The sequence below is a fragment of the Leuciscus leuciscus genome (assembly GCF_965113295.1).
Source record: "Leuciscus leuciscus genome assembly, chromosome: 18".
Lineage (NCBI taxonomy): Eukaryota > Metazoa > Chordata > Actinopteri > Cypriniformes > Leuciscidae > Leuciscus > Leuciscus leuciscus.
In genome coordinates, this window is record NC_138742.1 from 17,956,189 (window position 1) to 17,971,281 (window position 15,093).

At 42.6% G+C, this 15,093-nt stretch overlaps 1 protein-coding gene across 1 annotated transcript in view; it reads right to left on the reverse strand.

The window, feature by feature from the left end:
* Nucleotides 1-6,231: 6,231 nt before the first annotated feature.
* ubr4 (ubiquitin protein ligase E3 component n-recognin 4) overlaps nucleotides 6,232-15,093 on the reverse strand; it is a 53,124-nt gene continuing 44,262 nt past the window's right edge. Inside the window, 27 exon segments of the mRNA XM_082145498.1 lie at nucleotides 6,232-7,431; nucleotides 7,535-7,697; nucleotides 7,809-7,899; nucleotides 8,473-8,697; nucleotides 8,800-8,994; nucleotides 9,084-9,209; nucleotides 9,306-9,448; nucleotides 9,535-9,648; nucleotides 9,738-9,956; nucleotides 10,039-10,138; nucleotides 10,777-10,950; nucleotides 11,048-11,238; nucleotides 11,336-11,455; nucleotides 11,548-11,655; nucleotides 11,736-11,863; nucleotides 11,968-12,055; nucleotides 12,176-12,256; nucleotides 12,750-12,947; nucleotides 13,044-13,165; nucleotides 13,248-13,421; nucleotides 13,534-13,615; nucleotides 13,697-13,838; nucleotides 13,962-14,071; nucleotides 14,156-14,313; nucleotides 14,399-14,528; nucleotides 14,607-14,734; nucleotides 14,913-14,997. Of these exon segments, the coding sequence (XP_082001624.1) occupies nucleotides 7,367-7,431; nucleotides 7,535-7,697; nucleotides 7,809-7,899; nucleotides 8,473-8,697; nucleotides 8,800-8,994; nucleotides 9,084-9,209; nucleotides 9,306-9,448; nucleotides 9,535-9,648; nucleotides 9,738-9,956; nucleotides 10,039-10,138; nucleotides 10,777-10,950; nucleotides 11,048-11,238; nucleotides 11,336-11,455; nucleotides 11,548-11,655; nucleotides 11,736-11,863; nucleotides 11,968-12,055; nucleotides 12,176-12,256; nucleotides 12,750-12,947; nucleotides 13,044-13,165; nucleotides 13,248-13,421; nucleotides 13,534-13,615; nucleotides 13,697-13,838; nucleotides 13,962-14,071; nucleotides 14,156-14,313; nucleotides 14,399-14,528; nucleotides 14,607-14,734; nucleotides 14,913-14,997 (3,660 nt within the window). The 3' untranslated portion in view covers nucleotides 6,232-7,366.

Below are 15,093 nucleotides of genomic sequence, written 5' to 3' on the forward strand. Positions count from 1 at the left end.
TGCCTCTGACTCGCTTTTTAAAGCTAAGTTACTCCAGTGACGTCAGGTGCTGAGGAAAATTTTACCTCCAGATCAGTCGTGTCATTCTGGTGGTGAGACAGTGCCAGTTGGGTCGTCTTTAGTTGTTGAATTACTGGAAGGAACATTAAAAGTGATACTCGCCCGCATTAATCTGGTGCACTGGTGCAGCACTCATTGTGTCTCCTGATGTGGCACTTCGCGAAAACGTGCGCTGCCCCAATGTTGAGTGTAGAGGCACTGATGAGCTACTGTCACGTGTATACAATTCTATAGCAAGCATTGGCCGTGTTTCTAATTATTTGGCGCATATGCTTGTGGCCTTACACTCCTCTCTGAGTGAAGCTTCATCTGACCCATTAGTGGTGGATCTAACTGAACTTGCATTACAGGCCATTGGTGTTTTCGCTGATCACTGTGGCACAGTTTTGGGCACTCTTGTGCAAGCTCGACGGCAGGTATGGTTTGCCCAATCGTCCTTGGGGTATGTCGGAATAATTTGAGACGACTGCCGTTGGTACCTGGACGAGTTTTGGATCAGCTGGACAGGAAGCTTGGGACCAACGCGTGTAGGTGTCTGAAACTCGTTCGTGTCATGTGGGGACAGCCTCAGGATCCAGGCCCCCTCCGACAGCCTCTGGTGTCCGTTATCACAATATTGGTGTAAGACCTACGTATAGGCCTTCTCAACATTTCCAACATCGGTATCCACACGCTTCTCTACCCCCCAGACATGGTGGGACTCAGCCGTGTGGACTTTTCAAGCACGACACCCAGGCCCCCAATGACGTCCCCCACGATGTCCCCCCACCTCTACAGAAAAGCGTTCACAGGACCACTGATGCGGAAGGGTCGACAGTGGGCTGTTTCACAGATAGTCATCTGGATCGTTGGGGATCAATAACAAAATACCCTGTTGACAGGGTACCGTATACAGTTTCGCTGTAAACCTCCTGTTCATACTGGGGTGAGACGTAATAATAATAATAAATTGAATTTATATAGCACTTTTCACGAACTCAAAGTCGCTTTACTGGGCAGGTAGATAATAAAAACAATGCAAAACAAAACAAAACAAGAATCAAACACAGATGAAAATGGAGGGGGCGTAGGGCTACGGATAGGCAGAGGTGAAGAGATGGGTCTTGAGGCGGGACTGGAAGATGGTGAGGGACTCAGAGGTGCGGATCTCTTGGGGGAGGGAGTTCCAGAGCCTGGGAGCTGCCCTGGAGAAGGCTCTGTCCACAAAACTGCGGAGGTTGGACTTGTGGATGCAGACGAGACCGGCTGAGGTGGATCTGAGGGACCGCGAGGGTTGGTAGGGGGAGAGGAGGTCAGTGAGGTATGAGGGGGTCAGATGGTGAAGGGCTTTGTAGATGAGGACCAGGATATTGTAGGTGATCCGGTGGGAGATAGGAAGCCAGTGGAGTTGTTTTAGGACTGGAGTTATGTGGAGCCAGTATTTGGAGCGGGTGATGAGTCGGGCAGCTGCGTTCTGGACCAGTTGGAGTCGTTTGATGTAGGTAGAGCTGATGCCAAGGAGAAGTGAGTTGCATTAGTCCAGTCGGGAGGAGATGAAGGCGTGAATGATTCTTTCAGTAGCTAGTGTGAGAGAGGGTCTGATTTTGGGCGATTTTGCGGAGATGAAAGAAGGAGGTTTTAATGACATGATGGATATGGGGCTCAAGGGAGAGGGTGGAATCAAAGATCACGCCAAGGTTGCGGGCCTGGGGAGATGGGAAGAAAATGGTGCCGTCGATGATGAGAGTGGATTTGGAGCCTATGAGGAGGAATTCTGTTTTATCGCTGTTGAGTTTGAGGAAGTTGTGTTGCATCCAGGTTTTAATAGCTGACAGACAGGAGTTGATGTGGGAGAGGGGAGGATTGTGGGGCAGTACCTTCGATACTGAGGTCTTTGAGTCTGGTGAGCAGGATTTTATGGCTCACGGTATCGAAGGCTGCACTCAGGTCGAGGAGGATAAGGATGTTGAGGGAACCGGTGTCAGTGGATGTGAGGAGGTCGTTGAGGACTTTGAGGAGAGCGGTTTCTGTGCTGTGGAGGGGGCGAAAATTGTAGTTGTGAGGTGACTATACGTTCCAGGGTTTTAGACAGAAAGGGTAGGTTGGATATTGGGCGGTAGTTGTTGAGGGAGGAGGGATCCAGACCAGGTTTTTTAAGGATTGGGGTGACAGCGGCATTTTTTAAGGCAGAGGGGACAGTTCCAAGGGACAGTGAGGAGTTGAAGGACGGGGAGGCAGGACTTCAGGAGTGGAGAAGGGAGGGAGTCAAGGGAGCAGGCAGTGGGTTTGGAAGAGCTGATGAGTTTAGAGATTTGAGGAGGGGTGACCAAGTCGAACTGGGAGAGGAGCATGGCCGTGGGAACTAGGGGTGCTGAGGGTGCTGCAGCACCCCCTGACGACAGCTGTTTCACTACATTGGAATTTAAGATGACATGACTTTTAAATAACTTTTTGTTTTTCAACCTGTTTTTTAAGAACACCTTCAACCTTTATAAAATTACTCTAAAGATTATTTCGTTTTTATATGTTGTCGAATAGGGTTTTATGACTCTAAAATAAATGAATATATCATAAGCCAATAAGCCGATCTCGCATGGAGTGAGTGACCAGTGACATGACACTGGTTGAGGACCAGCATCTCAGAACTGATTTGACACTTTTAATGCATGTGAAAAAACTAAATATAGATGTATTGATTAAAGCATTCATCGGCATTAGGGGCTGTTCACACAGAACGTCAACCATTACACTCTGCTACTTTTCCATTGTTTTTTAGTGTGAACGCACTAGCCGTGTTTAACTGTTGTGCTCGTGTCTCGCGCATGACACAGCTTTCTCAAAACGCGCAGCACTCAAGTTAAAATAAGTTCAACTAAAACGCGCCTCGAGACCTTGCGTTTTCCCCCATTCCACGGCCCGCATTTGGCATCTTGCGTCATGCGTTTTCGCTTTGAAAGATTATGCTTTCTGTGTGAACAGGTGTTGTGCCGAATTTCGACCCCTGCCAAATTATTACCCCCCTAGTATTGGTAGGTTTAGGATTAGTTGTGGGGGAGGGGTTAGGATTAGGGGTGGGGTAAGGATTAGGCAATCAGGTACTGACTTCAACGAGAGGGGTAATAATTTGGCAGGGGGTCGAAATTCGGCACAACACCAGCACTCCTGAGTGAGTATCATATGCAGATTTGTGTGCTGTGCTTTTTAAAATGTATCATGAGTTCTGAGCATTCTCACAACTCTGTACTCATTCATTTGTATGTTCATCTTTTTGTTTGGGCTGTTTAATATTAGGATTTTGTTTAAAAAAACTCTACCATAGCACCGCCCCGCAATATCAAGCCCCGCCCATTAAGCCCCGCCCCCAGCACCCCCCTGATAAAATATGTTCCCGCGGCTATGGAGAGGAGGCAGTGTGGAGGAGGGGGAGGGAGGTCACGAGGGATGGGGAGAAGAGGGGCCGTGGTAGGTGCTGGAGTAGATACTGGGTGGTCAGATACAGGGGATAGAGATTGGTAAATGATGTTGATTTTGTCAGCAAAAAAGTGGAGGAATGAATTGCAGAGATCATTGCAGAGAGGTAGAGGTAGGGAGGGTGTTGGTGCGAGGCTTGATGAGGTTGTTCATTGTGGAGAAGAGGGTTCTGGGGTTTTGACAGGGGTTGGTGAGGATGGTGGAGAGGTAGACAGATTTGGCAGCAATGAGGGTGTCTTTGTAGGCAGTGAGGTGGAGTTTATAGGCTTCATTGTGGACTGTGAGAGATGATTTTTTTGTCAGACGTTCAAGTTGGCGGCCAGTTTGTTTGTGCAGGTGTATACCAGGGTGAAGAGGTGTTAACATTAGTTCACAATCCACACCAGTCAGAGGCACTTGCACACGAAGTTCAGATGTTGTTGCGCAAGGGTGCCATAGAACTAATCGACCCCCAAGTTCATCCCAGGGGATTTTTTTCCATTTATTTTCTGGTCGCGAAGAAAGACAGCGGGTTTCGACTGACATTAGATCTAAGAAATCTGCATCGGTTTCTAAAGTTCTTGCCGTTACGAATGCTATGAACAACCGATGTGTTACAGGCAATCTTGCCACAAGATTGGTTCATGACAATAGATTTGAAAGACGTCTATTTTCACGTTCCAATTGTTCCAGAACACAGGCGATTCCTTCGATTTGCATTCATGGATCAAATATTTCAGTTCAGGGTTCTTCCGTTTGGCCTGTCTCTGGCACCAAGAGTTTTCTCAAAGTTTCTCCAGGCAGCGTTGGAACCACTCCAGAGGTCTGGCATGAGAGTGTTGCCATACCTGGATGACTGGCTTGTCTGTGCAGCATCACTCCAGCAAGCAGTGGATCAAACACATCAAAGCATCTACTCAGACCTTTTCGACGATGGCTCATTCAAAAACATCTGTGTCCAATACGAGACAAATACAAGAAAATCAATCACACATTGTTGTATGTGAGCCCTAGCACCTTGGTCACAGGAGTTTCTCGTCAGAGTAGTACCATTGGGAGTACCACCTGCACAGTGGGAGGTCATAAGGATGGATATCAGTCTTCTCGGACAAGTCTGGCACTTGCAGCTCTCGCAGAGCTGCTTGGAGAGGTTCTCTGCTCACAGCGCACATCAATGTCCTAGAGTTGACAGCGTTGTTTCTTACACTTCTTCACTTTAAAACTGTTCTCAGGGGAAAACAATGTTTTGGTGTGCACAGACAACAAGGTGACTGTTTTTTATATCAACCATCAGGGAGGCACAAGGTCACAGAGTCCGCTTCAGGTAGCTCACAACCTGCTTATTTGGGCTCGAGTCAACCTGCTGTCCATCCAAGCAGGATATCTACCAGGCGGACTCAATCAGACCGCGATTGGACAGGGAGATTGGACTCTACACTCAGAAGTGGTGCTAGTGATATGGAGGACGTATGACGCAGCGGTAGATGTGTTCATGGACAGTCAGACGTCTCACTGCCCTCGTTGGTTTTCCCTGATGGACGAACCGGGATCTCTGGGTCTGGATGCATTAGCCCACGACTGACCAGACGTGACACTATTTGCTTTCCCCCCGGCCATGGTTTCAGACTCTGTTTTCACTGATAATAGGACCATCTTGTCATCTGCCCAACAGACCAGACCTCCTGAGTCTGCTAGAAGGAAGATCATGCCCACCAGAACTCTCTTGGAGTGTTCAGAGAGGGCCAGGGACACTGTTTTGAGTACACGTGTGGCATCCATGCGAAATTTGTATGCTTGTAAATGGAAGGTGTTCTCTGACTGGTGTTCTAGCTGTGATGTTGATTACACTGCTCAGTTGGATGCATTTTGGATGTTCTGCAACTTCTTTTGGAACTTGGATGTTCTACATCCACACTAAAGGTCTATGTGGCGGGTTTAGCAGCTCACCGGTGAGAGTTTAGTGACTCTTCACTTGAGTCTGACTGACTGATTGTTGCTTTCCTGAAAGGAGCTAATCGTCTGTGTCCTCTATTCTCAGTCATTCTACATGCTTTGACAACATCTTGGGCAGCGTTCAGAGGAGTATCGCTTTCTGAAATTTGTTCTGCAGCAACTTGGGGATCAGCCTGCACGTTTCTACAGATTGAATGTGTGTGCGCTACAGTGTCTCTGGTGCTTTCAGCACTGCATCTGGCGGTCTGGAGTGAAAGGAAATGAAATGCTGGTTACTAACGTCACCGTGGAAGACCGCCAGAGTCTCTGGTCATTTGGCATCGCAAGAATGATCTAGAGATCGATTTGGCGTGTTATGGGGTTATTATAGCCGAAGACACGTCATGAGTCACAAAGTGACAACTTTGTTATTCGACTCTCGGTCAAGCGTGAGCGTGAGGGATTTTCTACTAGTGCTTTCAGCACTGCATCTGGCGGTCTTCCACTTAGTCATAAAACCAGTTACGTTTGTAACCAGCATTTTTGGTAACTGAAAAAAAAAAAAGCTGAAATAAAATAATATAAAATATAAATATTACAACTAACTAAAATAAGTTTTAAGTTGAGGTACTAAATAAAAATAAACCTAAATAGGAAATTAAACTAATATTAAAATGACAAAAGCAAAAAAAAAAAAAAAAAAAAAAAAAAAAAAAAAAAGACTAAAACTGAAAATCTAAATTAAAATATTGAATGCAATACTAACATATACATATTACTAAAACAACACTGCTTGTGTGACACATTGAGTCAGATATGGTATTCTTACACCTTTATTAAGTTGAGCTAATTCAAAAAGCAGACATTCAGCAACAGTTGAACATTGTAGCAGCGGGAATAGGCGAATAAACACTAAGTGGGTTTTCTTGTTTTCTTATTTTTAACAAACTTCACACCATGCATTCAGCTCAAGAACACCCTATCGCAGGTGTTTATATTGTAAGAATAAACTTAAAATCACTGAGACTCTTCTCAGTGGCACCTTGCTTACCAGAGGCACAACTTGCTCTGGGGAAAATGTTTAATCTGCGGAATATTATTGAGTGAATTACCGTCACATGGAAGACAAAACGAAAAATAAATTTAGTATTGTGATTTTGATCAAAACACAATAACACAACCAGAAAAACAAAGTGGAAAAAGGCTCCCAAAATAAATATGCAGGCCCTTTTTTATTCTCTTTGCGTTTCATTGTTGATGCAGGTAAACCTTTTACAAATCAGAAAGTATTTCCATTTCACGGGAATAACACATTAAACAAGCTTTCATCTCACTCTTTAACCATTTACACATGGAAAACAATCATCACACATTTGCATCGCACCACAGAACCAGTGTCAGGCTTTGCCTTTCTTACAAACTGCAAACAATTCATAGAACACCACCGCAAAAAAAAAGAGACAGAACAAGACAATGAGAGATTAGTTCACATTTGAGTGAATCTGTAACTCTTAGCCAATTTAGATCTTGAGTCAAAAAACAAACAAAATCACAAAGGGAAAAACAAATGCCATCAAGGTTGTTTATGAAATAATTCCCAACCGGATTACCTGCAACATTTCAGATTAAAACAGAATGGTGTGTTTATGTGTATTAGGTGTTACAAAACCACTGTAGAATAAATGCGCATTAACTCGTCACTTTCTTGTTTAGGAGAGAGTTATAACTGAATGAACCCACGCAGAGATCAGGAGCAGAAGTGGAGGTGAATGAGTGTGTATGCGAGCTGATGGAAGTTTTAGGAGCCAGGGCCCCGATTGAAAGGTGTCCCTTTGGAGTTGCGAATAGCTGGGTCCGGGTAGCGGACAGACTCCATGTTTAAGGAACACCTGCACTGGACAGAGCGGTCACGAGTCCATAAAGTGAGGTGCATAAATGTGTGCCATCAGGGCACAGAGTTCAACAGGTCCAGCAGGAAGGCGTCAGGGTCTGGGATTTCTGACAGAAGTCCTGGGAAGAGAGTCAGTACAAGAAATTAATATTCTGTCTGTACAGCCACATTATTTTACAGCTTGACAATGAGAGAGCTTTGTGCGTGTTAAAAATGTCTGACCTACGACATCCAGGAACTCTGAAAAGGATTCAGCAGGCATGAGTTCATCCTGGAAAGACCTCAACACCCTTTCTGAAGCCTCATAGATAGGCATGTCATTGTGCCTTATGTACTCTGCGAGCGAGAAGGACCAGCCTCCTTCTGTGTTGCTGGTGGGCACTTTCTGTTGTAGGAACATAGCAGATAACATTAGATCTCATGGAAGCACGCACTTATTAGACATCATGCTTACAGGAGTCAGAAAGAGGGGAAAAATATCCTCATATTCTCATACCCTAAACATATCATAGATAAGATCCACCAGACCCCAGAAGAGAAGCGGTGAGCGGTAAACAGCATACTCCTTCACTGCTTTGTCAGTGAGCCTGAAATGATAAAAAAGCAATCATGTATCAATTAAAATGCAATTAAATCACATTAGACAGCGATTCTGACTATCAAATCAGGAATAGCCATTATTGTGACAGCTGTCACATGACACGGATCTGACATGCATTCGAACTTAACACCACACGAAAAAGATGAATGGTTTTTTAAAAATTGTTTTATATTGTATAATATATAATTTATATATTATAATATATAATGCATGTTTTTTTTCATAATATATAATTTTTTGATAATAATTATATAATATATAATAATAATAATAACAACAATGTTTAGATATAATAAAAGTGCAAAAATGTACAAACAATAATACAGAGGCCTGAAACAATCTGACACACCCAGACCAAGCCATGCCTGATATAATCTTGCATCAATCCTCTAGGCATACTACAGTCTAGCTTTAAGCCAACATAAGCACTTTGAGTGAGCACAAAACACTTGCCAAATCCAAAAATACACACCTAAGCGTGTAAAGCACAGCACACACTTATAAAAGCTCTTAAATGTTCAAGCTCTGACACGTGCAGAGTCATGCTTCGTTCCCTTACTTGTTAGCACCCCCTGGTGAGACTTTGCGGGCATGAGAGGTGACCAGCAGCCTGCGCAGGAAGTCAACACGTGTAGTCCTCCAGCGCTCAGGTGGTAGGATGTGCATGGCCAATATAGTGAAGTAGTGCGGCCCGTCCACCTCGTACGAAGTCTCCATCCACTTCTCACCAGGCTGCTCTAAGAAGCTCTGTAGATTCTTTTCCTCTCGTGATGTGGCCCTTGTTCTATGGAGGAAGTCAGAAGAAAAAAAAGCTTAAAAACTGTAACATGTCAAAATGCATTGGAATTTAAATCTCATCTCATCTTAAATCTCATCTCAAACGTACGTATTGAGGACGTAAAGAACTGTGTGAATGATGTAAGGGATGAGGTGGATGTTGCTCTCGCGGCCTCCTCCTCCTGTGTCCACGCTAAAGGATTGCTCCATTGCAAAGCGCAGGAACAGCAGCTTGGTATCATGAATGTTGAGCTGGTATGTGGGTTCCCTTTGCCCAGTGCACTCTTGCAGATATGTGTTGTGCCTGCAACAGTACAAAATAAGGATATATTCTTGTAGATATTCAGGAGTACATCTTAGTACTCATTTAAACTGGATGCAAGAATGACGTACCTTGCCAGGCAAGTGGCAAAGGCAGATTCGGGTACGTGTGGCCCCCATACTGGTAGGAGCCCATTGCACTTTGTGTTGGCATTCTGTAGTGCCGCACTTTCCCATTCCTCACGCCCTCTGGCAAGCCTGATTCAGACACACAGAGAGAAAATTATCAATTTAGCAAGACGACTAAACCTTCAAATTGATCAAATCCATTGTATTCACAGCAATTTCACGCACCTGACAGCAGCAAGGTGACAGTCATAGTGGACTATGTTAAAGTGTGAGACAGTGCTGTAACCCTGCTGCTTGCGGGGTTTGTTCTCAAACTCCTCAAGGGCCACACGCTTTGTAAATGTGTAGATGCCCAAAACTTTGGTAGGCTGTGGAGTACAAAATATGAAGAGGCTGAACATTAACAACACAACAACCTACAGTAAAATGGAATGTAATTGGTAGAGAAACAGACCTGGAACTTGTAGCCCTCTCTACAAATACAGCAAGTCAAGCCAGGTTCTTCTATGAGCTCCTCCATCTGTTTAAGCAGGGATGTCTTAGTCACCACTTGGCCCTTCTCATTGGTCTGAAACAAAAGCAAAAAATGTAAATATTTCAATTCAAAGACTTTTTTCTGGTTTAAACATTAAGCTTCTATCTATATGTGCAACTCACTGTCATTCCCAGCGTGCCGAGAGCTTTCTGCCTCATCGCCATGGCCATGCGTTTCTTCTCTGCTCGAGTCTCCCTTCGAGCAGCGTCAATCTTTAGGTTAACCTCGGCGTGCTCCCTTAGAGCCTCCAGAAGATTCTCTGCTAAAGTGCCGATACCTTCGTCACTGGACACCTGCTCCAGCTTGTGCAAATTGGTTATTGAATCTGTTCCGATTAGCATCTATAACAAGAGGAGATGGTTTAATTCATTTTTGTTGTGTGCGTATGAAATAATTATCTCAAACTAGTGGTTAATGTATTACCTGTGTAGGGGGGTGTTGGGTGGCCAGACCACGCAGCAGTCTAAGGATGAACGGAAGGGCTGGTCGAGCAAGGAATTTCTTCCAAACGTCTGCATCCAGGCTACAAAACAATATGTATAGTGAGGGTAATCACTCTATAAACAGTAATATTTTTATAAATGGGTAGATAAATATTTATTATATATTTGATTGTTTTATATTTTTATTAGTTAAAAAAAATAGTTAGGATTAATTATTTTATATTGAATAAAATTAATAAATATAAATAACTTATTTTACAATTATAAATGTATATATATATTATTTATATTTATTGAAATATTTTTATTGGCGAAATTTTTGATTTACAATATTGTCGTATAGGTCAGGGTGCGTTAAATAAGTTAATAATTTTAACGCTATTTTTTCATGTTCCCAAAAGAACATGATAAATCAACAGCACTAAGACATATAATATATACAATCAATATAATATATCCTATTGATAATGATATATATATATATATATATACACACACACATACACACACCTATAAAAATATGTATTTTTGGATATGGATAAAAGATAATGTATTATATAAATACATATATCACTATTTATTATAACAAAATACTACATTGTATTTATTACACAGTATATTATAAATAATATTATAATTAATACATTAAAATTATGATAATTTTATATATAATACATACATGTCTAAATATAATGCGTATATTATATATATTTCATACTTCTTAGCACAGGGGATATGTTTCTTCATATAGTCCAGAGCAGTCTGGGTGATGCCCTTCTGTAAGATGAGGTCTTTCAGTTGATGGCCATTACTATTGTTCTTGATTCCTGCAGCTATTTTACAGAAGCAGTCCAGGAAGACCTTGTCATCAGCACTGTGCTCCTCATCATACCTGAATGCGGAAACAAATGGTGTTAAAAGCAGCAAACATTCTCCACTGTTTCAAGGAAGTGTCAGTTCTAGATTATAGAGATGGACAAACTCCTTACTTATCGAAGTTGCAGCAGGGTTTAAAGCGCTCCACCAGGATGTGCATCTTCTCTAGTTCACCAAAGGACAGGTAAGGGATGATGCGGAGCAGCCCCTGTAGGACACTGGGATTTGAACGCACAAACAACGTGTTGATCTGGTCCAGCAGCATCACCAGCTGGTCCTTATCACCCGTCAGCAGCAGGTTACCCTGGAGGAGAAACACAATGGAGGAGAGATCTAAACACAACTGGCTCACTTCTATTTGTTTGTAATATTCATTGCATATATCAAAATGTCTTGCTGACCTTGTCTTCAGACACAGTCTCAGCATTTGCCTCATCCAGGATGATCTCCATAATACTAAGAACCTGCTCTGCTATGGATGCTCCTCCACTGTCCTTGCTCTCCTGCTCTGCCACCAATGCCTGAAACACAACATCCAATTACAAATATCCTCTTAAATATAACATTTTATCTCATAAGCACTAGTGCTGAATTCTTTTGGAATGTTACTTACCAGATTCAGCGTGCCCAACATAACATTCAGTGTGTTCATCTCTGGTTTCACCAGCTGCTGTCTGTTGATTTTCACTTTCACACAATAACTAAACAACTTGAGAAGAACCTATAAAGTAAAACACAATCATTAGAATTGTCTCTGAGGTTTCTAAGGAATGTGTAGAGAGAGGTGAACTTCACACTCACGGTGAGAAGGTGCCGGCCCTGTTTGAAATCTTTGATTCCAGAGAGCCTGTTCAACATGCACTCTAGACCTCCACACTGCGCCATCACTCCAGCCATCTTATATACCTCCTCATCATCCTCCTCTTCGTCTGCAAAGAAACAAAACACCAATTACAAATAAGAAACATGAGATAAACTAGAGGAAAAAAACTGATTGTTATGTTGTAGGACTTTTTATTAAGATTACTCTTACCTGTAGTTGAGTCCAAAGACTCAATGAACTCCTCGGTTGCATCTCCCAGAAGCCCCCTCATTCTGTAGATGATCCTCATTGGCTCACCCTTTATTGAAAGAAACAGTTTTTAAATCATGGTCCATAAGTAAAAAATATTTTTTAAATCATGAGAAATAATAAAAAATAAAAATAAAATAAAGTATCTTTTGAATTCTCTTTAGCTCACCTCATTGGTGGGGCACCAGACCTTCTTATAGACCTCAGCAACAGACAGATCCAGACTAATGATCTTGTTATTGACAAGGAGCTGCAAAGAAAAGTCATGTTTAAAAATGAATGCAGATAAATGTTCAAATAAAAGTGTTCAAGACTAGATAAGATAAAGCTTTTTTCCTGCATGTTTCTGGTTGCACCACTTAGTTGGGCACACCACATTTTCATATATTTATGAAATGTAATAATACCCCATTATATATTTATTTTAATACATTATTTCACCGCATTATTTTAATACATTTCAGGATTCTTTGATGAATAGAAAGTTCAAATGAACAACATTTATTTGAAATAGACATTTTTGCAACATTATGTCAATCACTTGATCAATTTAATGCATCCTTGCTGAATTAAACTATTCTTACAAAAAGAAACTGACCCTATTTTTATTTATTTTTTAAAGGTAGTGTAATTGACACTAAAACCTTAATAAACGTCTTTCTATTTAGAATGATTTAAAAATAAGGCTAAGCAAATTATTTGAAATAAAGCCCCAGGACACTGGACTGTTGCAGATTACGTACCTCCATGCCACTGTCGTCTTCCAGTAGTGCCACAAGATCGCAATCCTGGCAGATTTTGTTCTTGATATCCCTCATGAGAGGGCCAATGCCTGGTTCATTACTGCTGTATGGATTTCCTGGCATACGGCCCTGCAGGAAGTCCTCCTGTTGCGGGTCCTTCTCCAGCGTAACAAAGAACTCTGTCACCTCATTCTCCTCCTTCACAGACACAGATAAGAGAAATTAGCTTGAGTATTGCCAAGATAATTTTTCCAAAAGCTATAGCCGAATGTCAATGAGCTGAAGTCTACTCACCGGATAAATGATGCTACACAACCGCTCGAAGATGAAGACAGGGGTGCGGTAATCATCCAGATCGTACCGCTTTGCAGTTTCGATGCACACAGCCATGAACGCTTTGGTCTCCGACTCAGTTCCTACAAAAGAAGAATCATTGAGCTGATTTTGTCTCTAATAATGCAGCAACATCAGATAAGACCTGAAGGTGAAGGCTGGAACCTGTAGTCATATCTTCCAACATCTCCAACAGCATGTCCTGGGTCTCATCAATCAGTTTGGTTCTCTGGACCACCAGCTTCCTCAAGCACAAGTAGCCGTTCAGGACTGTGCCAACCAACCGACTCTTAAAGTGACGCTTAATGGACTCCACCTCCACGAACGAGGACAGCAGGCCTGAATGAAAACAGAAACTGTTAAAAAAAGCCACAAGCTCTCAAGAAGTTTTAGATTAATGAGTTTAACTTTATTAATCCTGATCAAATAGGACACAGAAACTAAAATTCACCTGTTAAGCTCTTGAGGGCATATCCCTGCTGTAAGTCTGTGCTCAGTGTGGCCTCTTCAAGGGCAAGAAGATGAGCAATTTCCTGAAGAACACAAGTTCAGGTTAATGGAAATGACACATCCTCACTATATAACCGTATAGTATTTACAGTTTTTGATGATACCTTGGTGATAAGGTTGCCAATGTATGGCAGGACACCCCGGGCAGCCAGATAAACCTTCCAGTGAGCAGGTTTGATGAGCTTCTGGTACAAAGCCAGGTATTCTGCAGCACACTCTCCCGCGATGCTAAGCTCATCCAGATAACTGAAGAACAAACAACAAAATCTTCAGTCCAGTAAAAGATGTCTCCTAAATCTGACTCGCTTGAGTCTATTGTGAAAATATTGGGCCAAAAAGGATTATTTTATCCATCCATGTGATTTGTACCTTGTTAGAAGGTCCAGAACCTGCTGCTTGCGGCTGGGGATTGTTGTTAGAGCTTCGACGATGGTGCAAGCCGCCTGTCTCGCTGCCTGGGTGGCTGGGGTGAAGAGCACCTACGAGAGGGGTCAGATTACATTAGAGCACATAAATGGAGAATACAATCAAGACACTCTAGAGACTTTTGAGGGAGCATTTACTTGTCTCAACCAGTTGTTATGGCCCAGTTTGAGCAGGCGAGGGAACAGGCCTTCTGATCTAGATCTCATGAACTGCTTCCATTTCCACACGTACTTCTCCATCAGGTACTGCCTCCTGATCTCAGCCTTATTCGAGGGTTTAGAGACGGTTTCCTGACCTGAGAAAGACGAGAGTGCAGAATCAAGTAAAGGATTTCATGCAAATAGCCCACAGCATTGCTGATGCAAAATTTGGATATTTACATCTAGCAGGAAGGCACTTTTTCCAGGCTTCATAAGATGCTTTCGGGTCTTTTTTGAGCCAGAGCTGGGCCTGTGCATGGATCTCGTTGTTATATGGCTTGACTGTAGTCAGGGATTCGACGGCAGTATCCTGTTAAAAAGAACAAGTCAAGTAAGTGCATCAGAACATATTGATCAACACATCATCAGTACTATGAGTCAGTCGTACCTTATTTTTCTTGCTGGTGGGGGCAGGAGGTTTGATGAGTTTTTGCAGGATCCTCAGGCACATCAGTGTAATGTTTTCCACCACCACAGGGGTCTTTATATTCACCGCCATCAAGAACAGACTCAGGGCTGAAAATGAACAGAGGCATTAGAGTAGGGAAGCACTGATATAAAAATCCTGGCCAACATAGATAAGCTGAAGACTATATAAAAAACATCTCAAGATGATATTTCTGTCGAACAACTACAGCTTGAGGATATATACAGGTTCAGATGTTTATCTCTGGAAATCCACCACAGTACTCACCACAGCGAAGTCTGAGCTCCCAGCATCCTCCCTCCTTAGCAATGGAGTCTGTAAGAAGCAGCATTTCATACTGCAAACTACTGACCTGAATGAGAGATGACAACTGTAAGAACTAGAGTCAAGTACTAAAGACCTGCCACATGCAGTAATTCAAAATAGCCAGACGTGATCTTTAAAATGT